We start from the raw sequence: 26,330 nt of genomic DNA on the forward strand, positions 1-26,330 counted from the left end.
ATAATAATAAGAAATGTTTCTTGAGCAGCAAATCAGCATATTAAAATGATTCCTGAAGGATCGTGAAGACTGGAATGGTGAAAATACTTATTTGCCATCACAGGAGTAAAGACTTTTTAAAAATATATTAAAATTGTAAAGAGTTATATTATTACTGTTAATATTACAGTTTTCACTGTATTTTGATCAAATACATGAAGTCTTAATGAAAGTAAGAGAATTATAAATTTTTTTTGGTAATTTTGGTAATCTGTACTATGAGTTGTGCACTTTTTTTTCTTCTGTATATCCACTGGGAATTAGTTTTAGCCGTGATCTACATATTTCTATGTTTGTTGGTGTTGTTGGCCAGTATTTTGATGTTTATGGTCTTTGTATGGTTTGAAATCATGAAAATGAGAGATTAGGCTTTCGGTCTCGTGTCAGAAGCCTTCTCTAATGCATAGCGTAGAAGCTTTATCTAATTTTCCCTTTCTCACTCCATTCCCGACCATCCATCCTTTCATCCACCGCTTCCTCTATCCATCACACTGTACATCATGTACCCTGTCCCCCCTCTACATGTGTCCAATCTCAATGGCCCTGCCTGGCAGCAATGAAATTGACTCTCCGCTATCGTAAGTAGCCTGATCCATCTGTTTGATATGAGCACTCTCTTTTCGTCTCCTCCCTTGCGCATTGCATGCCTGATCACCACATTATCTATTTCTCTCTCATCTCTTCCTCTAACCTCCCTTTGATTGATTTGGAGCATCTTGACTTCTGAAATGCACCTGGTATTCATGAGCAGAGTCTGTCCTGTAACTTTTGAAATAGCTGGATTTTGCCTTTTTATTTAGCCTAATGCATCGATGACATCACATACTACTCCTTTTCAGACCGCACCTTTCAGTTCCATTTCTATGGTTCTTAACCATTCAAATGTTCCTCCGAAACCCTTAATCTTGTTGCTAGGTGACTTTGACTGTTTTTGGTGAAAACGTGTTTAAATGGTGAGGTTTACAAGAGGGTCTGCTAATGTGGTAACAGGAAATCAGTCAGCGATTGAGTTTTAGATGTCAACAAACAGATTTCTGAATGCTCTGCTCTGTCATTCTTCTGGGTAAGAGATATAATGTGTGATAAGCAAGCTTCTGGCCACATTGCCCATGCTTCTCTTTATTAGCACATTTATGAAGTATTCTGCATATTTATCAATCTATATGTAAAAAAAATCAGTGCTAACAGACTGTTAACATAACTGTATGTTATACAGTACATCGTAAGTTTGTGATAATGGCAGTAAATTAGTCAGAATAGGTAAATTTACATCCAATTTTAATAAAAAAATTACCAAAAATGCATTTAATGTCGTTATACATGAAAATTATTTTGCTGATGTTCCCTGTCATTCTGAAAAGAAAGTGTGTGTTTCACAAGACCGGCTTTTTCTGTGGTTGCAGTAATCTGCCAGTTAAAGACCATGTTATAGACAGTGCTTCCCCAGTGTATCAGGCCGTCATTCCCAATGAAAACAATGACCTGGGGCCATCTGAATGGACTAAAAGAGCCGCCCAGCTGCAGTCCAAGTCCTTCCGCCTCCTCGCCCACATTACTGGAACTGAATACAGTGAGTCTGCCTGCCTGTTTTTGTCACTTTCCTTTTATTTTGATATAGATTTTGATTTGTTGTGTAGAGTCTGACATGTTCTCTCCTTGTCTTTACTCTTCTGCAGTGCAAGACCCTGATGAGGAAGCTCTGAGAAAATCAAGGTAGGCATCTAGCAGCAGCATCTGGTGGCCACATATTTGACCTGTGCTGAAACCCAGCCCTCTGCCTCTTAAAACCTGAAAGGCTTTTTGAAAAGCTGACATATGATCAGAACCCCCCAACCAAACTCTCATAATCGAACACCACTCTCTGTGCTGAACTTGATCCGCACACATTAGATGCATCAATCTAATACAGCTCGATGTATTTATAGTTGTCTGTATCAGGGGTGTAAAAATTACAGAGAAATTGTACTTTTTTGTTAAAGAAATTGGTAATTGGTAATGCTTGGCTACTGAAATGCCAAAATATCTGAAAACATACTTGAGTGAAAAGTTTTCACATTTCACATTTTAATTGTGCTTAAGTATCAAAATGTAAACATTTTTCTTAGCTTTAGAAATAGGCATTAAATTACAAATTACTTGGCAACCCTGTCTTCGTAAACTTATATCCAATCTTTCAAATTGGATGTACAGATAATATAGCCCAGTTATATTATTTGTAGCCAGGAAGGATGTGAATTACGTAGCGCATAACCAAAAGATTATCTTCCTAGAAAATTAATCCACCTCAAAAAGACAACAAACTTTTAAAAATTAAAGTTGGAAGGGCAATTGGAGTGTTTGGGAATCCTGTTTGCAATTACAATTATGTTTTGCAATTGCACACAGTCATGATATGTATTTTGAATCGTGAAGATCTTTTTAAAATCAAATTCTAAAATGTATAATTTTATGATTAAGTATTTAGTTTTAGCAGTACCTTAGTACAAGTACAAATTACAAATAATAATACTTCAGTAATGAAGTACAGGCAATTACTCAAATACTTTACACCTCTGGTCTGTTGTATTTACATCAAGCTTCATTCTTCATATCTTTAGCTCTCATTTATTTCACAATGTCATTACACTTCTGACACAATACAATGCAAAATGTGACCTCTAGTATTTGGCTGAATGCAAAACATTTAGAGGGTACATGTCAATTTTACAACACCTTAAACAGCCACAAATATTGGGCAGGGGAGTGAAGGCCATATTCCCTAACCCATTTTTCCACCCTCTCTTTTCTCCCTTTCCTTCCTCTTTTTTTTCCTGTATATATGTCTTGATGTCACAGGGAAATGTTTGAATCTGAAGCCAAAGGCCCTCGTTTCGCTAAACTGAAAAACTGGCACCATGGCCTGTCGGCACAAATACTTAATGTGCCTCAGTGAAACACTGTAAGATAGAGAGAGTTAGACAGTTGGCATAGACAGACTCCAGTGCTTGAGTAAGAGGAAAGTCAAAGCATGTGAGATGAAAGCAGAAAAGATGAAGTTGAAAGTCAGTTATGTTGTTTGGCTCATCACTTTCAAGCTATTTGTTCACTCTATAGGAAAGATTTAGGAATTTTCAAGAGATTGTTGCCACTATTTAACTTCTCTCACTTGTATCGGATTGTTTGATTACATATTGATGGTTGTTGAGAACATCATTGCATCTGTACAAAAGTCCTTCAAATCCATCAAATAAAAGAAATGTTATGAACTAATCATGTGGAAAGGCTTTTTGGAAATGGGATTTTATCTGGGTATGAGAGTACACATGGATACAAGAGATTTAAATCCATCTATCTATCTAACAAAAACTAAATGTAAACTGAAATGATGTATTATTACCTTAAATAAATATTGTTTTATTGAACAACATTCAGAATCAAAACCTTGAATTTTCTGGAATCACAAAATGACAAAAAAAATTATAAAAAAGCTAGCTTTGAAAGCAAGCAGTGTTGTCATAATTAGAGCCGAAATACCAGAGGTATAATATGAGGGGCCTTCGAATATAATGTTAGACAATGGGGAGCCTTTGAGTAAAAAAGGTTGAAAACCACTGGATTAGACAATTTGTCATGTTATCTTTTTCTATGTAGATCTAAGAATCTAACCCTTTGATACTGGGATAGTATTTCAGTGATTATGTGAGGACAAGTTTGTTAAGAAGATTAGCAAATGTTGAAATCTTTTTCACATGCAGTCAGTTTTATTTTAAGATGTCATTTCTTATCTTATTTTCTGACAGACAGCAAAAGCTCTTTAGCTTTAGACCAAACTTCGAATCACCAACAGTATTATCCTATTTATTATTTCGTTGATGTTCTGAAACTTGTCAGACATTTCTTACTTAAGCCTGTGGTGAAATATTAGACTACCTAGGGGTTTTGGGTGATAAAGATGTCAATCTAGTCAATGTTGTAAATCTGACAGATCACTATTTTAGAATCCAGTGGTTATCGAGAAAATGAGGCTGTTAGTAAGGCTTTATGGTATGTCTGTGTAAGGTTATTTCTGTAGGAAGTGTAATAATCTTTAGCTAGATCAGTGGTGGCTAAAGGGACGAGCTCTGTGTCTGGAAGATGAGCGAAGGCACATGAAGCCATCAGAACTTCAAGCGGTTGAGCAGGATGGAAGTCAATGTCTGTGAGTAGAGAGAGTCAATAAACCAGGACTTTTCCTCCAGGTAATTCTGCCTGTCTGGTTGTCACATAGGGAAATGGTGTTATCTCTGCTGTGAGCTGGTTTGCGCTAAATTGTTTTAAGAATAGAAAAATGTTTCTGCTAACCATGCCCTTCTCTCATATCATCTCACTACTGGATTACTTCACTTCTGAGCCTCCCACTTGCATGCAGTGCATGCTGGGAAGACTGTGTGACTGCACTGGAGTGCTTGTGGCCCTGGGTGGCTGGCCCCTACCCCACTCTTCATCCTTTTCTTATTTATTCAGATCTCTGCCTTCATGTACAGATGAACATGTCATGCTAGGTTGCACAGACATATGTTGCATCAGTCAGCTCTTTTGTATGTTGTGCTGTCATTTTCCCCATATTTTCAGTCTCCAATATTTCATCAGACTCTCCTCAACTTGACTGAAACAAAAACAGATAAGCACTTTCGCTTATTTCAATACACATCACTGCAGTGCTGTTGCCTGCTGTTCGTTAAGTTGTATGTTTGTTTTGCTCATTCTGGCAATAGTTTTGTCTTTAATATGTCTTGCCACTTATTATTAATTGGTTAATTGCAGTGTTATTTTAGTATTGTTTACTTTCAATTATGTATGTAGTAATATTTAGAATTTTATTTTTATATTTTCAGTGATTTAAGTTGTAGTCATTTTGTTAGGTGCTTTTGTTTTGTTTTCCAATCAGCTTTAATATATTTTATTTCAGTTTTAGTTTAGTCATTTTAATACTTCAACTTAAACCTAATTTATTTCAGTTAGTTGCCATGGCAACATTTCTTCAGTTCTTCAGGGTATATTTACATGACAGCGATGTACTAAAAACATAAAAGTTTTTCCTTTGGGTTTTTCGTGAACAGAAGACAATGTTATCAAAACAATCCCTGTTCACACAGATCTGCAAAAAGGACTAAAAACGCTGTATTATTCATGCTAGGCCAGTAGTTGGCGATGTCACTTTGTAAAAAAACGATGCGCCTATAGACTGAACACGTAAAATACGCATGCGCATGACGTCACCGTTTTCACAAATTCGCATTTTTGTAGTTGTTTACACGGAGATGATAACGGTATAGTTTTATTTGTTGTTACCATAGATATCTATGGTTATACTGGCATTGTTGTGCCGTGCTATTTACTTTCATAGTGTTGCTAAAGAGAAATGTTCCTTTGTAGAATCTTCATATTGACATTACAGCAAAAATAGACCGCAATTGCTTTCCTGTGGCAAAACATGACAATTACGTTTAAGATTATACAATTTTGAGTGCGCCTTAGTGGTGGGATATTTTACTGATAAAATGATTGTGTCAGAAGAATAGCGTGATAAATGTATTGCATTTGCTCTCTCTGTATCATCTCATGAGCTTTTATTATGTTTTACGCATACGGAGTAAGGTGATTTTAGCATTTTCAGACGTTTTAGTGCGGATGAGCAACTTTAGGAAAACGCTTCAACACCAGTGTGGATGGGGGAACGTTTTGAAACGAAAACACCGTTTTCAAATGTATCTGGAGTAATGTAGATGTTTTTTTATCTATTATTTATTAGATTAATATAATAATAATTTATATACTATATCATTATAGCTTTATTTCAAATAATTAAAGCGAATCTGAAAGGTTTTAGTTAATAAATACAATAACAAGACTGTAATTGGAAATGTTTCACACACTTTTATCAATAATATGTTAAATAATTTAGACAGACTATTATTATCATTATTATTGTAGTTTTTAAATATTGAAATGTCAAGTCAGCAGAGTGCCACCATGTTTTCCAATTTGTCAAGAAACAATGATTTTGGTGTTTTGTGACAAATTTTTCTTTTCCGTCATGCTAATATCTTGTCTGTAGTGCCATTTATGGTCCAAGCAGCTTTGTATGAATCTTGAATTGTATGTTTGTTGTTGTTCTGCTGTACTAGTCTGTATCTTCTTATGTTGTGTGTTGCAATCATTCAGTGTGCTTTACTTTATTAGTATTTAACAACCTGTTTTACTAATTTATTCATTTAGAGATATTCTCTATTATCTTGTTAGAAATCCTCCCCTGAATCCCGAAGGACTGGTTTGGTGTTTTTAACCAATCTCATAATGGTTGTTTCCTGTCATGAATGATTGTAAGTAGATGAATGCAGCTAAATTGTCATTTATTTAAAGCTTTCAAAAACCCAAGATAAGTCATTTTCTGTATTTTGTGTTAATAGATTTCTTTAACAACAAAACTTAATATTTTCCTCAAAACAGTTATACAATTGGAAACAGATACTTAATACTGCATGGGTTGGATAAATTGAACCTATATCCAACATCCAAAGCATTACAGTTCCTCCATGTGTGGATGTTATTATTGCATGAACGTCATATTTCATTCAGTATTCATTCAGTCTATCTTCGCAACCCCCTACTATGCCAATTTTGTTCATGCTAATTTGCATGTGTGAATGTAAAGAGAAGAACAGTGATAGTATACATGTTAGGCTGCTTTTCATGAGACTGTGTTGCACTAACCTGCTCTTAGGATGAGAACACTCTTTCCCTATGTCCAAACTATGTGTCAAGCGTAAAATGCCAGAAGATGGCACTGCAGTATCTTGTCGAATTACCCTCTGCCTGTCTTGACTCTCTTTGCTCTCCGGTCCTGTACCATGAATTAGCCATTTACTTGTTTGCAAGTAGTTTAGTACATGTTTCAATTACAACCCCTCAATCTGAAGGTATTGTCTGCTTCTGTGATCTGTATTTCATTGATCTCTGAATATTTGCTGAGATTCAAGATTTTGCTAATATAACTAAAAAGTCTCAGTTTGACAGCATAGCCAGTTGAGGAATACAGTGTTAGGACATTATGACCTATAGATGTTTGTGTGTGTGTGCGTGTGTGTGAGAGAGAGAGGGAGAGAGAGAGAGAGAGATTAGGCAGTAAGAGAGACATGAGAGAGTAAGAAAGAGTAATGTAATCATCATTTCCTGAGTTATACTTTTTTGTTTATACACTTCAGATTTTTTCAAATCATTTCTCTAATTTCAGTCTCTCACAGCTTGCTATAAATGCTAATCTGTGTTTGCTTTCTGCCACAGCACACCTTCCCCAAAGCCCCTCAAATTCACACACATACATACAATGTACACCTCAAAATAACAGAAAGGGACTCAATACGCACACGTTCACCACAGAAAGTGTTTAAATCTTCATGAAGGCTTCATAAATGTCTGCAACCAACATTTACAGACCTTTCTCTCTGTTCCATCACCACAACTCAGTATAATACACAGAATGATATTAAAGCTGAAGTGTGTTACTTCTGAATTTCATTAAATTCTCAAATTAGAATTGTCAGTGTTACAATTGCTTTTAAATGGCTTTCCAGAACGATCCCGCAATTAACGCACACCGCTGGTTAAGCTAACACACTCATAGCATTTCATAACTATTTTATGTTTTTGTACATATTTTAGTATGATCTGCTTATGCTCCTAAACCGGTTAGGTTTAGGGGTGGATCTTCAGGCTTGAGTTTTTATTTAAAAAATGTACATTTCTGTACGAATCACATCATGAGCTCTTGCAAAATCGCCACTTCAATAGTTTTCTCATGAGATTGTGTTGGTTAAGCCAATTTTGCTGCTTTGCCTGGTCGGGATGCTCAAGTAAATGCAGTGTCGATCATCAGGAATGACTTACTTATAGGTACATATTAAGATGGAATAAAATAAAATAAAATAAAATTAAATTAAACGCACTTCAGCTTTAAATGCTCTCTTTAGTTAATCTTTTCCCTCTGCCCCTCCCGGTGGGCAGTTTCAACATAAACTGCATGAGTAATAGAGAGATGGTCAGAAAGGATGTTTGCGGAGTGTGTGAAGGGGGTCAGTCATCATCGGTCCACCACCAGGCCTGCTGCTGATAGATGCTTGCCTCTTTTCTTCTCTCTCCTGCCTGGGCGGCTCCAACACCAATATATCTTCTTCATTTATTCTGTTTGATTATGTATAGGGGATGCCAAATGATTAAAGAAATGTTTATTTGTGAATAATGCACTTTTCTTTGCTTGGATCACAGGGGAGTATCATTTATCACTAATCTACTGCTCTCTAACCACTTAATTGTGTTTTATGGACAGACTAAGAGGGTTTACATAACCTTTATACTCTACGTCACTTTAAAATGGTGAGGTCCTGCCATCTGCAGTTCATTGTCCCTGATCGAGCACGTAATTGATTGTAGCCTTAATGTCTGGATTTATTTAATTCATCCAAGAATAGCACTTACAGTTGTCTCTGCTGCCGAGACATCCTTCAATGAAAAAATAGATAAGAATAGTCTAATGAGAAGATAGCAATTAACATTCCCTGCCCCCCATGATGGACATCCTTGCATTGTATTCAAAAATGTTGTATGCATGAGAATGAAGCTGCTGCTTATGAACAAATTTAACTTTCAAATTAAGGCATAGATACATACACGGCCTGAGCATGGCTGCTGTCTGTATTTATGGCTTCAGCCTGACATCAGTTTCTGACATCACTGCAACCTAACCTTGTATCTAGTACTCCTGCTGAGCATGCTCCAGTTTCCACCAGCATTGCATCTATATGTGCACCTACTATCGCTGCTTCGCCCAATGAGCTCCTTTCGGAGCTGCAGATAGTCAATCAGGCGCCTGAGATTCCTGAGCAAACCACTGTAAGCAGGTAAAGTTGCATGCGTTGCATTTTCTTTCTTGCTTCTTACTGTTGCTTAGTTTATTGTATTCCACATTGGTATGTATACATGCAATGCATACCGTTCAAAAGTTTGGGGTCAGTGTAATTTTCTTTTTTTTAGAAAGAAAGAAAGAAAGAAAGAAAAAACTTTAATTTAGCAAGGATGCCTTAAATTGTCCAAAAGTGACAGTAAAGACTTTTAAAATGTTACAAAAGATTTCTATTTCAAATTCTATTCATTATAGTATCCTGAAAAAAAAGTACCACTGTCTAAAAAGTTAAGCAGCACAACTGTTTTCAACATTGATAATAATAAGAAATGTTTCTTGATTGACATTTTAGAATGATTTCTGAAGACACTGAAAAAATTCAGCTTTGCTCTTACAGGAATACATTATGTTTAAAAAAAATTCTTAGAAAATATAGTAATAATATTTCTCGGTAGTAGCTGTGTTTTTGATCAAATAAATGCAGCCTTGATTTTTCCAAAACTTTAAAAATCCTATACCGACCTCAAACATTTGTAGTGTATGTATATTTATGTTTATGTTAAGCTTTGATTTTTTTAATATATATATTTGGGGGGTTATTTATTTCTGTTTTGATGACTTGCAGGTATACAGTAGCATTAATGAGTTATTCCAATGTTAATTAACTTCTACTAGTGGAGACATGTGATAGATGTTATTGCTATTAGATTTTAGCCTAACATTTGAGAGATTGTAGGACAAAGTCAGTTGTTCCTGGAGATTCAAAGCAAAGCTCAATCCTCCAGTCATATTAATGTTATAATCAATAATGATCTTCTCTGTCTTAACTCAATTTCATGTTGCAGCTGCTTCCTTTGCTACTGCTTATTACTACTAATACTCTTCCCCCTAACCTAAGGAAGCGAGTAACTCACATTTGATTTGATCCATGTTGTCATTGCGAGGTAGATTATTTGTTTTGAGCTTTTGCTTCTATGAGTTCAACACCAGGACTTGACCCAAATAAAAACTTTCCTATACTTCCATGAACTACCTTTTTAAGCTTAAGATCACTGTAAGCACTTCTATGTACCCTCTTTAAAGAGTACTACATTTGTACTGCTAAACTAGATGCTTTAATGCGTGCCTCAAGCATTTTATTTGCTTTTGCAAGACATGTTTATAAATCTCTAACGTGTCCTTGTCAAGTCCAGAAATCCAGTTTAATCTTGTACAGTATAACCCATTTTCAGCACGATTTATTTATTATATTTAATATTAAAATATTAGTATATTAAAATATTACATTTATTTCTAGAGATTTAATTTAATCTTTTATACCAAGGAGTAAGTCATTTTGAGACCTAAGTGTAAATTTCCATATCTGGTATTGAAACCCATGTCCCATGGTCCTTTGTACCATGTCAACTAATGCTCATGTTTGTTCTTAAGTAAGTTTATGTTTAAAACATGGCAGAATCTGCACTCTCTTTGCATGTATCTATTGCTAACACTGATCCAGCAGTCTCACATTTATTGCATGCAGACTGGAGTGAACTTCTTATTTTCAAGATATCTGTCTGATGTCTTGTTAATTCAGATTTAGACTATCTTTCACTTGTCTCCTACTAGGGTGGTGACAAAGACTATTAATGTTCAGGTCCTCTGTCACACTCAGTCCTGAAATATATGAATCTTGTGTTAAATTGGGCCTTATTTTAGTAGTTGTTGGTACATAGTGTCTTTGCTTCGAATGCATGTTTATTTTCTGTTTTGTGTGTGTCTGCTCTAAGATGATTTGTTCATGGTCTATTTGCTGCCATATTCACTCGTACTGTACTGTACTCATAGTGTACTACTGTTTTATTTAGACAAAACAAAAACAGAATGCACATCATAGTTCTTTAAAGGGTAATTGCATATTCAATTAATGTCCATATGCATTTGATTTGGAAAACCAAAGTATCTGATCCTGTTTTATTTATTTTTTCTTCATATAGACATAAAAACATGCAATATTTGGATCAGTTTGGCAGTCGTACAGATATGAGTGCACGTGGCCTCTCAGGTTTAATGTAGGCATGATAAGTTTGACTCTCCACCATTTTTCTCTTTGTTACACTATAGCTTCAGCTTGCAGACCTCTATGGGATACACTTCTCAGTACCAAACCTCCATCTCCAGGTACTATTGTGGTCCAGCTCTGCATTCAACCAGCAAGAGTTATTTCCCCCTCCCAGTGTCAGTATGGCCTGTAACATGTGCAATAACACATCTTTTCTCCCTTACTGCTTGACTGCTGACTCAAAGGATAATACTTATGCTTGGGGTATTTTTCTTTAACCTTTCATGTTATAACCATTTCTGAATATGTATCTTTATGTATATGAGTGGAAAGGACTTCTGTAACCTGGTCATTTTGCTCAAAACAATGACATTTTGCTCAATCAAAAAAAATGTACCATTTTTCTTGGCGTGGATAACATTTTAATAATCTGAAGAACCTTTTTCCACTACGAAGAATCTTTAGTACAATGGAAAGGTCTTTGGATGTTAAAGGTTCTTCGTGGAACCATCAATGCCAATAAAGAACCTTTATTTTTAAGAGTGGTTAGTGCTGCTCTGTTCAAATAACTCAAACTTTTGCATTAAAATTGTAATGAAGGGATGTAACAAGGTAAGACACTCGCAAATGTGATGGATCATGTGGTCAGACATCTTTGGCGTCTTTAGCTGTAAAGTCTCCAAGAACTGAATGTGCATCCAAACTCAATTAAGCCTGTGGACAACTAAAGTTGCTGAAGGCTATACTACTCTTATTCAATTTGTAGATATTTTTAGGTGACTATAGGTTTTAAAAACAGCTAATATACTGTATATGCATACTGTACAAATGGAAAAACTTAGGAAGTGCTTATGACAACTTAATGGGTAATGATGGATTAAACTTGCAACTTTAGTGCAAAAGACATCATAATCTAAATGTTTTGTGATTTTTGTAACAAAAATAAATGATTGCAGGCATGTATGTTATTGGTCAAAAGTTTGGGTTCTGTTTTTATCTTTTATGCTCCCTAAAGCTGCATTTATCTGATAAAGAATACAGCAAAAACGGTAATATTGTGAAATATTATTTAAAAATTTGATAAAGAAATTGATATTTTGATATGTTTCAAAATGTAATTTATTCTGGTGACATCAAAGCTAAATTTTCAATTGGTTTAATCCAGTCTTTAGTTGATTTAGAAATCAATTTAATATGCTGATTTGGTACTCAAGAAACATTTCTTATTAGCTGCTTGTTAAGTTGTGACATATTAAATTATGTTTCTGGGTTCACGTCTCCACTTTCAGTTAAGAATACTATCTCAACAGCCATTTATGAGCACTATTCATTTTATAACACATCTTTAAGTTAAGTTTTTTAAAATTCAGTGTACACTTCCGTCTCCAGGCTCACAGTGTTCCAGACAACAATATATTTTTATTATTCAGAGAAAATTATACTTTTTTTCCATAGTATTCTTTTATGAGTGTTTGTAAAAGTCATTACTGCCATTTTTGATCTATTAATGCATACTTGCTGAATTAAAGGATTCATTTCTATTAAAATAAAAATACTGACCCCAAACTTTTGTGCAGTTTAAAAGTGTAGTTTAAAAAATATTAACGTGATTATTAGTCAAAAAGTTACAATTTGCAAAAGAACTGCGTACATAGTATGTTTAAATGAATGTACTGTATTAATCTCGTTGAGGAAAAATATGGGCATTAAGGGTAGTAAATGTGTAGTTGCTTTTCACAAAATACCAATAATATAATTAATGGTTGCACTTTATTTTACAGTATGTGCACTTTCAATGTACTTCCAGTGTTCTTACCACGAAAGTAATGAGTAGTGTAAGGTAACTACATGGGTTAAGTTTAGGTTTAGGGGTAGGTTCAGGGTTAGTACCTAGTTAGTGTCATTACAATAAGTACATACATAGTATGTTCATGCGAAACAGGACTGTAAAATAAAGTGGTACCATAAATAATTTAAATATAATATGCCCCGTTGAGCATTGTCAAGGTCCTGGGTTTGATTGCCAGAGAACGCAAAATGTCTGGAATACACTGCATGTAGCTTTGGATGAAAGTGTAATGTGAATGTTTTAAATTGTTTAGGAAAAGCAGAAAGGTGGAGTAGCTTCTCATTTGAACTGAAATGTTATTGAGTTTCTGGTCTGTCCTTCTGTAGTCCTTACGCCCAGCCTCCACCTATGCAGCAGCCATCACCCATGCAGCACAGCTCCATCCAGATCCCTGTAGGTCCACCTCCACCTAAAGTGGTCACCACTGCCACCATTATGCCCACAGCATATCCATCCGCCCCAGGTAACCACTGTACAAATGTGACCCTGGACCACAAAACCAGTCACATGGGTAAAACATTTTTTTTATTGAGATTTATACATTAGTTGAATAAATAAGCTTTCCATTGATCTATGGTTTGTTAGTATAGGACAATATTTAGCTGAGATACAACTACAAATTAGATTACAACTGAAAATCTGGAATCTGAGGGTGCAAAAAAATCGAAACATTGAGAAAATCGCCTTTAAAGTTGTCCATTTATGTCCGCAATTGTGCTGCATTCACTCACAAAAATAAATGTTTTATATATTTACAGTAGGTAATGTACAAAATATCTTCATGGAACATGATCTTTACTTAATATCCTAATGATTTTTGGCATAAAAGAAAAATCTATAATTTTGACCCATGCAATGTATTCTTGGCTATTGCCACAAATACACCCGTGCTACTTGTGACTGGTTTTGTGATCCAGGGTCACATATGTGATTGTGTATTCAGTGTATGTGTGTGTCCATCTTTGGTTTACTGTATGCATGCAATACTGATTCATGGGCATCTTTTAGCACCAGCTCCTCCAATGGCTTACAAACCTGCTCCACCTCCACCTGCTCCTGCCGCAGCTCCAGCGTCTTCCAACAGACCTCCTTGGGTTACTGATGACAACTTTGCCCAGAAATTTGACCCTAGCAAACCCACCACCACCACAAATATCAAAGTGCAGCCTCTTCCTCAGGCAGCACCACCACCACCAGCCTACATCCCCAACCCCGTCCCTGCTCCCGCTCCTGCTGCATTCAACCCTTCCCCTGCTCCGTTCAGCCCCGCTGCCTTCCCGCCTGTGGCTCGCGGAGTCGCTCAAAGAGCAGAGCGGTTTGCAGCCAGCAACAGAACACCTCTGTGTGGATCATGCAACAACATCATCAGGTAAGATTACACTTGTGCAATATTCATCACAAGACCCTTTGTAATATATAGGTGTTTTTATTCTACTTCAGGCACTTTTGTGACCCGGAGTTTCATTTTTATTTTAGTTGTATGAAGGTCATATTAACATTGTCCTGGATTTCTTTTTACTTTTAAATTTGTTTCATTTTACTTATTTTTAAATGCATTTTATTTTGTGTATGTTTTTTATTTATTCTATCACAAACCCAGGTGTTCGATCTTAAAATATAAAAATAATTTAATTGAACTTAATTTTTAATTAATTAACTAATTTTAATTATTAAATAACACAATTATGATAATCTAAACAAAGGAGAAATAAGCATTTTAATATTTAACATTTCCAAATTGAATGTTTATATTAGCTTTTCTACTTCCTGAGTTTTGGTGACACTTTTTTGCCCCTTGTTTTATTCCAAAAAAGTTTAAATCATCATTTTTCCATCACAGAATGCTATTAAACACAATATATACTCTACCGTACAAAGTTTGGGTCCGTAAGATTATTACATTTTTTTATAAAGAAATTCATACTTTAATTGAGCAAGAATGAATTAAATCAAAAGTGAAGAGTTTATTGTTTACATTTTTTCAAATAAATGCACAAAAATATTAAGCGGCACAACTGTTTTCAGCATTGAAATGTTTCTTGAGCACAAATCAGCATATTAGAATGATTTGTCTTCACAAGAATAAATTACTTTTTAAAATATATTGGAATAAAAAACAACAAACATTACTGTTTTTACTGTATTTCTATTTAAATAATTGCAGCCTTGGTGAGCAAAAGATAATTCTTTCAAAAAATATAAAAAAAATTTACCGACCTTTTGAACGGTAGTGTAATTTGAGATGTTCAGTACTTTGTTAATTAAAAAATGACAATGTTAATATCCAACAAAGTGAAATGTGAATATCCAAGGAATTTTTTTCATGAGCCCTGATGCCACAGTGTTTTTTGACTCCTCAGGGGACCATTCCTGGTGGCATTGGGTCGTTCCTGGCATCCAGAGGAGTTCAACTGCCATTATTGCCACACATCTCTGGCTGATGTCAGCTTTGTGGAGGAGCAGAATAATGTTTACTGTGAGAACTGCTATGGGGAGTTCTTTGCACCTACCTGTGCCCGCTGCAACACCAAGATCATGGGAGTACGTCGAAAACCTATTAACATTGCATAAACATGCACAGACATGATTGTAAACACTCTTCACAGATACTGTCAGTTAATCCCCTCAACATCTGCTCAATAGGAAGTGATGCATGCACTGCGGCAGACCTGGCACACCACTTGCTTTGTGTGCGCGGCTTGTGGAAAGCCCTTTGGAAACAGCCTCTTCCATATGGAGGATGGTGAGCCGTATTGTGAGAAAGGTATGGGAGCCACCGCCTATGTCTAACACAAATGTGTACATTTATAAGTTTGGTGTATGCAAATTTACAGCCCACACTACAATATTCTTCACTAATTGTTTCTGTCACCAGATTATATCGCACTCTTCAGCACAAAGTGCCATGGCTGTGACTTCCCAGTTGAGGCAGGAGACAAATTTATTGAAGCTCTTGGCCACACATGGCATGATACCTGCTTTGTTTGTGCGGTAGGTTTGTTATAGCACCCATTTGGTTTATAAATAATTCAACACTAAGGAATTATGACACGTTTCTGTCTCGACATTTAGGTGTGCCACGTGAACCTGGAAGGACAACCTTTCTACTCCAAGAAGGACAAGCCCTTATGCAAGAAACATGCACATGCCATCAATGTGTAGATGCTTCAACAGTGCATCAGAAGCTGTCAATGAAGGAACTAAATGCAATTAATGTTACATCTGCATTTGTGGTTTTATGGCAAGACATTGGTGCCAATCCAAATGACACAAAAACTAATATAAAGACACACAGTACATCATTTATTAAACAGCATATAAGCGATGACTGAATGATACATAAACTAGGTGTTTTGACATTTTTTCCAAATCCAAATCCAATGTGCACATATAGTATTGGTTATTTTAGGTCATTCTTTTATTCTTTTATTATAGCTTGATACATTTGCATACACGCACTTGTATGCCCGATATACATTTAATTTAAGAGATATAACATTTTCACTTTTTTGATTTAGTGAATTTATTCAACATACAATTTTTATGCTTTTGATGACTAAAACCTTGTTTTGAAATGAATAGGTTATTAGCAGATGTTGAAGATTGCCTGCATATGTATCATTTATAAACCAGAAACAGCCTGAAAAAAGTCTATGCATTCTATTATGCCTTAAACTCTAAAGTAAACTTAATTGTGTATGACTTAAATGGTCTAAAGATCCCCGACTTGCAAACTGATCAAAAAAAGATGTTTAATAGATTGAGACCGTATGTTGTTGTGCAGTCTTTTCAATGCTGAATGGGTGATTTATGTTTTACTCATTTTGTTTATTTGTGTTTTTAGTGTGTGTGTGTGAAAGCATGCAAGGGAGTTAATTCATGCATTTGTGATGTCAACATTAGCATTATGTTGTCATAATGTTTTCATCAACAAATTTTAAGAAAATGCTGCATGCAGGGCATCTGAAAAGGTAACACAGAATTTATGTAAATTTATCAGTTGTTTTCCTCACAGTATGTGCTGTATAATTTAACAGAGTATTTTAAACTATTCTTGTTTGGCCTTTTCACCTATGATGTTTTTTTCGGGTATGTTTTGCGTGCAAAACCTCAATATTTACATAATCTTTGCAAATAATTTACTTGTTTTCTTTGCCAAGAATGGGGGATTCTTAATTTAATATAATTTAATAAATAATTTAATTATCAAAACAGAGCCACATACACAGAGGATTCAGGTTAATTCATTTGTTCCTTAAAATGAATAACGAATGTGGTACCTGAGACTTTGTTCTTTTTATTCTCTGTGGGTAGATGCCAGCCAACTCTGACGTGCAACTGTAGGGTTACAGGACAGTTTTTGTTTCATGCCACATGCCTATTAAAGAACATAAAGGTCAAATTCTGAGATTGCAATTGCAGACACTTATGTTTTCCTAAATGCTGGGTGATATTGAACATTTTTATGCATACAATTCACTTGAACAAGATCGTTTTTATTTAGACATATTTTAAGATTGTGTCATTGATGTGTCAGTATATTTTCACTGCCATATAATAATCTAAGTTAACCTAACCCACCACATCACCTCAGTTAAGATGTGTTCTGAGGGCTACTTTTGATTTTGGCTTGTTTTTTGTTTTGAATATTGACACAAACAATGGTTTTGCATGTCATAATTGCCTCTCTTAAATTTAATAAATTGTTAGCTTCTTTTTTACACAACATTAGTAAGTTATTTAAAATTACATTTGTAGCAGTGTTGGGTTCAGGAGTGGGTATCTTTTTAGCCTTTTTCAAGAACAGATATTTTTAATATAACTCTATTGAATGTAAAGCAGTCATGTTACACGTAATGTATTATCACTATTTGTCATCTGCTATATCTGCTGTTCACTTGGGAATTACAGGGAGAAAAAAAGAGTGATCCATAATTTAATACATTTGCAGTGTTACTGCAATAAGAAAAACAATTAAGAACCATATACAATATGTTATACGTGACACTCATGTGTTCACAAGTGTCTTTAATGCAGTCTTCTGTTGAATAATACAATGTCTGTATGAGATTTCAAACTGAGATGTGGCTCTGTGGAATACTCATTTACTTTATGTAGTACTTTATGGGTGTGTTTTTCAAGATAAGATGATAAACTAACTAGTACTACTAAATGGTGTTCTCTTTTTTTGTATTCTGAAATTATGTTGTGGAAACAGCCTTACTTTGTACTTATTTCAATGTCAAAAAAAAATCCACCTGTATCTTCACTGACATGTTAATCATGACTAAAAATATGAAGTTGCTTTATAAACTGAAAATAGCTCATAACACAAAATTTGATGGGCACTTTTCTCTATGTATGATTAAATAAAACCGTACTGCAGACTGGACAGCCTAATTGTTCATTATTTGTTTTATTTAGATCTAAATCATAATCATCCTGTTTAACTTGCACTCTATCAAATGAAATGATGTTTAAAACTGTCCTTTAAAGGATTTATGCATTGTATAGAATACACAAATGGCACACAAAGCATACAAAAAGAGTGTAAGGATAATGTTAATAATTTATGTGTTAATGAAAAATGAAATAAAATGAACTAATATGGTTTCTATCTTTAAAAACTTTTTATCTAATGTACATGAAAATGTACTGCAGTTAGTTAAAAAGTACAGCATCAGTTACATTACATGTTCGTCGCCACTGTTTAGTTTCAGTCGCCAGGTGGCGCTACGGAGTCGGTCAATCAGCGCGCGCTCTGCCGTGACCGTGAGCTGTTGTCTGTCCGCTGACTGCGTGGAATCAGTGAGTGCGGAACACTCTACGATGATGGTCAGTGCCAGACCCTTGACGGACCTCAGTGAGAGTCGATCACGACCACTACTACAACAGAGCCTTTGAATTATTGGAGTGCCGAGAGCTCGTTAAATTGACGGAGTACACGAAAATACGATTTACTGAAGAATCTTTTCGGTAAGTGAAATGGAAAGTGTTAGCTTGGCTAAGCTAACGCTGCCTCACGAAAGTTTGTTGCGTTGAATTTTCCATTTTCCACTTTCCATTTTTCGATTTATTATGGCAAAAGCGACTGTCGTGGCGTGTTACAGTTTTTTCACTACACAGTACACAAATGTACAAGGCTTAAAGAGAAAAAACTGACCTTTACGGGTTTATTAAATTATTTTGTTGGTAAATTATCTCAAGAGTGCGGCGAGTTGAACGATAGCTAACGTTAGTGAGCTATCGCTGTTAGCAAGGCAAAATACGTTTAAATTTACTCGTTTAACTAACAACCAGAACTGCCTTTTCTCAAAACAATACAGTATCATCGTAATTTTACGGTTTATTATATGTTTAAAATAGAATTATTGTTGTTTGAAGAAAAACTGTCACTGTAAAAGTCCGAGGAAAAAGTTATTAACGCGATAGTCGCGTAATGCTAGCAACAACTCCCCTAATAATCTGACAGCTGTGCGTTGCCTCTAAATATAAATTTATTCTTCATATGGTAACTTTTTTACATGTTTTGTATGCTTTTTTTTCCACTATACAACAACATCGTTTACTTTATATTTTTGATTATATATTGTTTTTAACTTCAGGCTGGTCTGGTCACGTATCCGCCTCTCAATACAAAAAGCTGCTTTTAAGTTTTATTTATGTCTGCATCTGTGGGTGGAAATTTATTACATTTAAATGTCCTCGTTTTACTGTAACGTTACAGTTTGTTCTCTCTTTCTTTTAGATTTTGCTCTTTCTTGTGGCTGTACTTCTAGCCCGCTCAATACAAAAGCTGCTTTTAATTTATGGGTACCGGGGGGAAGGGGGTCTGTTCAGCTCCTTTACCTTCTCGAGGAGGTCAAAAAACAGATGGTAACTGCCTGTGAAGCAGTCTGTTTCGAGAGGCCTGGAGGAGAGAGGCTTAGTCTGAGGAAAGTGGATTTATTTGATAAAATTAAAGCTAAAGGCTCGTTGTATATACATGCCAGACATCTGTGCATTCCACAGCTTGATTGAAAATCTCCTCTCCAAAAAATAATATTGGTCAAATTCTATGAGCTCTGTGCTGATGAGAACAGAACCAGGTTGTGTAAAAGAGTTCATTCAAAAATGAAATCATTTACTCACCCTCATGTCGTTCTAAACCTGTAGGAGTTTCTGAAGATGTTACGCAGACCATTAGGGAGCTCTCGGAGACCCCATTCACTTTCACTGAATCTTTTTTCCATACAATAAAAAATAATTTTTTTTTTTTTTTTTGTAAATAAATATAGTTAAATATTATTTGTATTTTTTTTATTTTTTTTTATTATTAAGTTAATTTGTTACATTTCATATTCATACCAAAGTAATGATGTATTTTTGCCATTTTTTATTTAATTATGTTTTCCCCTAAGCATTTCCACTGACCCCCTAGCACTCCCTTGGAGTTCCCCGGACCCTAGGTTGAAAATTCTTATTGGCACAGATCTGTCCCTCGTAGAATGTGCAAAATCAATCACATAATTGCTTAAAAGGCTGCAATATCGTACAACCATAAGCACAGATGTTTTTTGCCCTCTTATTTGTTGTTTAAAAATCAGCCAGGCCTAGATTAAGTTGCCCTGGAGCCCTCTAGGAGTGTGTTTCAATCTCAGCCACAGTGTGAGGGATCGGATTGCAGTGGGAGTCTGTGGCGAGGTGGCAGCGCGGGGAGCTTGGAGGGGGGTATGGGGGCAGGAGGGTTAAGAGGCAGTATAGATCAGGTTTCACATCCCTGCCTGGGTTCCTCAGGCTGCTGCACCATCTAAAGTCAGCCCCCTTACCCCTCCCTTACTCGCTCTGGAGACAGGATGGCTAAGCAAGAAGGAAAACACACATGGCCACCTCAGACCTGGCCCTGAGTGTATCACCCATTCCATCGTAAAGGTGCTGATGTATCATCCACATTTAGTCATATCATTCTGATCTAAAAGGTGAAAAACTAATCCTAGATGAGCTTGGTCATTTGATACGCACTGCTGTGCTGTTTTTTGAACAGACTGTTCTTTAACACTTACTGTAGGCTGTGGAGTCTCTGCGCTTTTGCTTCCAATGGATGGTTGGAAAGTGAGGGAGAGCCATTGATTTCTTTAACTCTTTCTATGCCACTGTTGGTTTGTGTGATGGCAGATCAGATAAAGATAGATTGGATAAAGCTATGCAGTGGGGGCTTGGTGTAGTGCTGGAGAGTGGTCTCTGTTTATTCAGTATGCCCCAGCTGTCCTTTAATGGTATTGATCTGCTTTAAATACACTTGGCTATCGGAGTAAATTATTTAGAGTGGCACCGGATAGGGTGAATTCAATGATGGGTTGGGTTAGTGCAAAGAAGACAACCAAAAAGATTTGTGTCTGGTCTTGTAATGAGCTAGAAAACTTGTTTTCCCATATTATTTAGGAAACTTTTAATTACATGTGCATTTTTTGTTAATATAAAATGCCATGTGATGAACATCTTGTGTCTTGGAATGCCATCACACCAGGCTTTGTTTATAGACATTATGCTTTAGTTAGAGAAACAAGCGCGCAGCCATCTTTACAATTTAGCATTTGAACTTTTTGCGCTAGCTCTGTATATTTCTATGGCATTGCTGTTGAAGAGTAATTAGCTGGTGAAGTGGATTTACTTATTGTAGAATTAACACAATTTATCATTAGCATTGTAATGTTTAAAGTGGATGTCAACAAATATCATTAGACCGGGAAGATTTTAAAACAAGCGCTTCATTCATAAATCCGTAAGATCTTACCTTCATGCTGTGTAAATACAAACGCTGAAAAGGGGCAGGGCCACATAAGGTCTATACCAGCACTTTTCTCTTTGTAAAAGAACTAGTCTAATTCCACTCGGTGGCAGATTTTAGATATAAACTTTAGTCTTTTTGTTCTGCTTTAAAAAATCCAGAATGCTGATGTTAACCCAACCAAAGTAACCAAAAAGCTTAATTACTTGTCAAAGGATACTTGTTTTTTTCTGCTTAATTATTGTCAGGTAATTCATTCAAGTTCTGTGTGCAGCATCAGATGAACACCTTTCTGTTTTTTCAGCGTTTCCACATCCTGCCCAGTGTTCTCCAAACAATGTGCAATTTGGCCATTAAAACAAATATAAATGTAGGCTACGCAAAACAAACAAAAAATGTTTTGTTCACATAAAGCTGCAAGACAGTCACTAAATTATAGATAATAAAGGCAAACAAAGCCACAAAACATGTGCTAGAGTTTCAGAGGTCGTCTGAACAGGAACGTGTAGGATCAGTTCTGTATCTGATATTTTATGATTATTCTGTTAAAGTTGCTGTTCTTCTAATAATATTATTATTCCAATCAAAATTATTTTAATCACATTTTAAAAATGCCCAACAACAAGTATGTTGTTAATTTTAATCATATTTTAGTCAAAGTTACACTGTGCAGCTTGTTGAACTTTGTTTGAGCTTGCTGCACTTGTACATGCTTGTTGAAGTCTAACACTGACTCACTTTCTATTAGGATGTTTTGCAAATGTAAATACTTGCTTGACTTTGAATTTATTACATTTATGGATAAGAATATATCTAAAAAATCTAGGTTGTACACAGTAAAACACACACACACTGTTTAGTTGCACTCCCTTCAGCTGCTCTCCTCCATCCCATTAATCTTTTTAATGAAGTAATGTTGCAGATTACACTGTTAGCAAGTGCAACATGACATTTTCGGCATCAAGAAATTTTCCTTTTCACACTGAAATTGAAATGCTGACAGTATCAACAAAATTATTATATTTGAAGTTGAATTTCCAGTGGCACCAGATTTTGAACCTATGAGATGTTACTGTGGATGGGACTACCCTGCACGATATGACAGAAATAGAAACCAAGCAACCAGCAAAATATCCCCTCCCTGTCTTTTCACTTCTTTCCTCTGGAGTATCTGTTTCAAAACAAGTACTGTCTGTGACATAACAGTACTTCGTCTGAGATGCTATATTGAATATTGTGAAGTTTTATATATAGTTCTATATATTTTTATTATCTGTGTCTCTTGTCACTGTCATTCTTTATGTGCTGTGAAAGCTTCGGTCACCATCCAAGACAAATTCCTAGTATGTGCAAATATACCTGACAATAAAGCTCATTCTGATTCTATAGGTTAGGCTCACTGGATAATAAAAATAGATAGATTTCAGCAAGTTGTACTGTTTCTTTCCATGTACCTTCTTATGTTCATGCATGTCTATTTCGTGCTGTAACTAGTATTAAAGGGGAAGAGATGATCCGTTCATCTGCGTTCCGCTCTGCTGCCTCGCTTGTACTCAGGCGCTTCAGTGATCTGTCACACCACATTAAACCGCACCAAAATGGTATTTATTGTTTGAATTTTGTAATAAAATAGACATAATTTGAAAGCTGAGACTGTTATATATCAAAAGTAACACAGAACAAAGCTTGTGAGAACGGCATAGTCTAAAATATTTATTCTTGGGAGTTGTGAGAGATTTGTTATCAATTCATCAAAATGAGAATCGATTAAAATCGAGAAATCAATATTTTTAACACATCCCTATTCTTTGTTAACAGAGTTTTGTGGTACTATGCCAGAATCCAAATGCCATTTGGACATTCAGCCACCTGGATCCGAATGACACCTGTAGCCAGCCTCCATGCTTACCAAACACTATGCCAACATGCTTCACAGAAATGGATCTTTCTGTACGGTAAGAAAACCTCTGCTAAAAGATAATATCAGTTATTCTTGACCTCTCTTATAGGCAGACATCCCCTGCAGTACAAGCAAGAAGTGTGTTTTCATGTGGTGATTACATGACCACAGTAGATAGAAATGCTCCCTGCATCAGCGATGGCCGGACTGCAACAAATGTTTTCCACATGTTTGGATCTGGGAATTCATTTTAGAGAAATAACATTTACTGGCCAAAGTTCATCCATGTGTGACTGGTTTCCATGGCAACAGCTCCACCTAGTTTCTCTCACACCTGTTGTGCAGACTTGTGCTCTGCAGATGCAAAGCTGTGAAATATACAGGGAGGAATTTTCACAGAGGGAAAAAAGGATTTTGCCTTAGAAAAAAAGAAGTTGTGATTGATAGTGCTGCGCTGATTTTTTTATTTATTTTTGTCTAAGTATATACAATGTCAACTAAAGTCTATTTATTTCATAATAGAGACCATATGAGGCGTAATCCCAGGGCAGGGTCATAAGTTTGGAGATGGTTCACTATAGTTGAACACTAGATAGTGGGTACTGTAGCTGTCTGTGTTGAACCTGGCTCTCATCAAACCCCAGCACACCCACTCGCTCTGACCCTTCGGTGGAATGTGTGCGGCAGGTAATGGAAAATAAACTTGCAATAAACCTCTGCTGCTCCAGTAATTCCAGGAAATTTGTGGACTTTTCCCTCTCCATATTTGTTCCTTTATAAATACCAAGAAATAGACAAATATTCTTTTGCTTAAGATTAAAAACAGAGAAGTATAAAGGCCATGATATACTCATGGCAAAGTTATTTTTCGTTCTTCGTTTAGAAGTAACAACGAAGTTTGAAATACGCGAGCAGCGATATACTGTTACCGAACATCCGATGGTTAGCCTAGATGAATATGTAAATATGTGCCGCTTTCCTCTCAATAAAATACACACACAAGAAAATTGAGAAAACTGCGTACAAAAACTTCACATACACACTATGGGGACATCAGAGACTTATTTTACAGCTTGTGAAAAGGGCATTATACCACCCCTTTAACGTCCCTCACTCTCGCAACGACATCTCTTCTCTGAAAAGAGGATCACGTTTTTCATTTCATGCTGACTTTAAGTTTTTAAACCAGTGAACTTAGTTTCAGTAATGATAAATAACATCAATAACAGAATGCTGTATTGATAAATATCAACAAAAATTCTAATGTAATACATGTTATTATTACAAACATTTATAAATGGTCATAAATGGTGCAGCCTTATTTTTAAAAATGGGCATAAAACTGAAGCTGAACTACAACTGTTTTCAACAACTTCCTAATCTTCTTGGCTAAGAAAAACTAATTTAGAAAAAATATTCAGGCATAAAAGTAATGACGAGTCAAGCAAACAGCACTCAGGTCATTCTGTGGTAACTGGTCCAGTCAAGCATTGAGATCAAATCAGCTTCTTTAGAGAGATGTATTTAGTGTTTCACAGACGAGCTGTTGTTGAGCTGAGTTTCTTAAATTCTCAGCCAAAATGTGCTCAGATCTTGGGGGCTTTGTTCTAGGAATGGTGTCTCAACCCATTACCTCTCTAGAGGAATCTGGCCGGAGGAGCTCATATTGCACCCAAGTGCTCCACAGATTAACTTTTGTTCTTCTCCTGCAATCCACTGCTGTGACACCAAAGACTGGAGTCTTGTGCTATGTTCAAAGTCTCTGCTTGACTGACTCTCCACGATACAGCTGCTTGACAGTGATTGGTGTTGTGTCAGGAAGAGATGTGGGACTTCAGTGAGGATGAGAAGAAGTGAGGATGATAGGAGCGAGAGAGTTGGTCGTGGGGCACATCTCAATGTGCCTAAGTATTCTTATGCTAATCCTTTCCTGGGATGAGGCGCAAAGCAGCCAAGCAAACAATGGCAGCGGAGCCAGAAAGTCTGCCCTGCAGTCTAGCAGGCCTTGAAAGGCATGTCGGGCATAGCGCCGACACTGAGGGAAGGCAGCCTCCGGTACTGGGAGCCCTGCTGTAAGGAGGGGCCCCAGGAGGGACCAGAGATCCGGGCCAAAGCAGGCTGAGAGAGCGGGGGCGACGGGGAGACAAACACCAGACCTTTCTGGTCGTCATGCAGGCTGTAGTTAGAAGTGATAAGAAAGGCAGAGTGAGATTTATTTTGAAGATTGTCTTTATTTCATAATATTATGGTACATAGGCTGTTTGTTACCCCCTTCAAAAACGCCTGTATGTTGTGGTGAACTGTTGTTTATGTTGTATTGTTGACCTGAGGAAGTCCTGAGTTCTACACAAGGAAACACAGAAAAATATTACTCCCTCCTCAGGGATTGAGAGATATCTATGGTCAGGCATAAGGTTTGACTGCAAAGGTGCACCTTAGTTACACATCACCATACAATACCCCTATTCATTCAGCCTCCATACTCCTTATGGCGCCACCAAAACCTTTCAGAGGGCAGAGCTCCAGGAGTGTCTGATGAAACACTGAAACATAGTGTGCTTTATATTGCTTTAGGATCTGTGATACTTTTGAAGCAATAATAGTGATATATATATGTACACAAGACACATGACTGCATGGCTAAAACAGCCTCAACTTAATATCAAAGTCCCCACTGTTTATAAGTGAATGTGACCGGTATAATATTAGAAGTATAGCCTAATAAGCTGCTGTCAGGGGTGTCCTTCTCTCCACTTCTTTCTTCTTTTTTTCTTTCTTTTTTTTTTTGTACATCAAAGTTTTGCTTTCAAGTCA

The 26,330-nt window shown here is 36.2% G+C and overlaps 1 protein-coding gene across 8 annotated transcripts in view; it reads left to right on the forward strand.

Moving 5' to 3' along the window:
• The window catches only part of ldb3a (LIM domain binding 3a), a 44,551-nt gene extending 26,312 nt beyond the window's left edge, over positions 1 to 18,239 (forward strand). For 4 of the 8 annotated variants that reach the window (XM_082154139.1, XM_082154140.1, XM_082154138.1 and 1 more), the window contains exons 6-13: positions 8,811 to 8,954; positions 11,063 to 11,119; positions 13,176 to 13,312; positions 13,858 to 14,218; positions 15,210 to 15,390; positions 15,493 to 15,613; positions 15,725 to 15,840; positions 15,922 to 18,239. In XM_082154139.1, the coding sequence (XP_082010265.1) occupies positions 8,811 to 8,954; positions 11,063 to 11,119; positions 13,176 to 13,312; positions 13,858 to 14,218; positions 15,210 to 15,390; positions 15,493 to 15,613; positions 15,725 to 15,840; positions 15,922 to 16,011 (1,207 nt within the window). In that variant the 3' untranslated portion in view covers positions 16,012 to 18,239. Of the gene's footprint in view, positions 1 to 593; positions 618 to 1,442; positions 1,610 to 1,715; positions 1,753 to 8,810; positions 8,955 to 11,062; positions 11,120 to 13,175; positions 13,313 to 13,857; positions 14,219 to 15,209; positions 15,391 to 15,492; positions 15,614 to 15,724; positions 15,841 to 15,921 lie in introns of all 8 variants that reach the window. The other 4 variants (XM_082154143.1, XM_082154144.1, XM_082154145.1 and 1 more) reach the window with 3 other exon arrangements.
• The last annotated feature ends 8,091 nt before the right edge of the window (positions 18,240 to 26,330 follow it).

This window comes from Leuciscus leuciscus (assembly GCF_965113295.1).
Source record: "Leuciscus leuciscus genome assembly, chromosome: 22".
Lineage (NCBI taxonomy): Eukaryota > Metazoa > Chordata > Actinopteri > Cypriniformes > Leuciscidae > Leuciscus > Leuciscus leuciscus.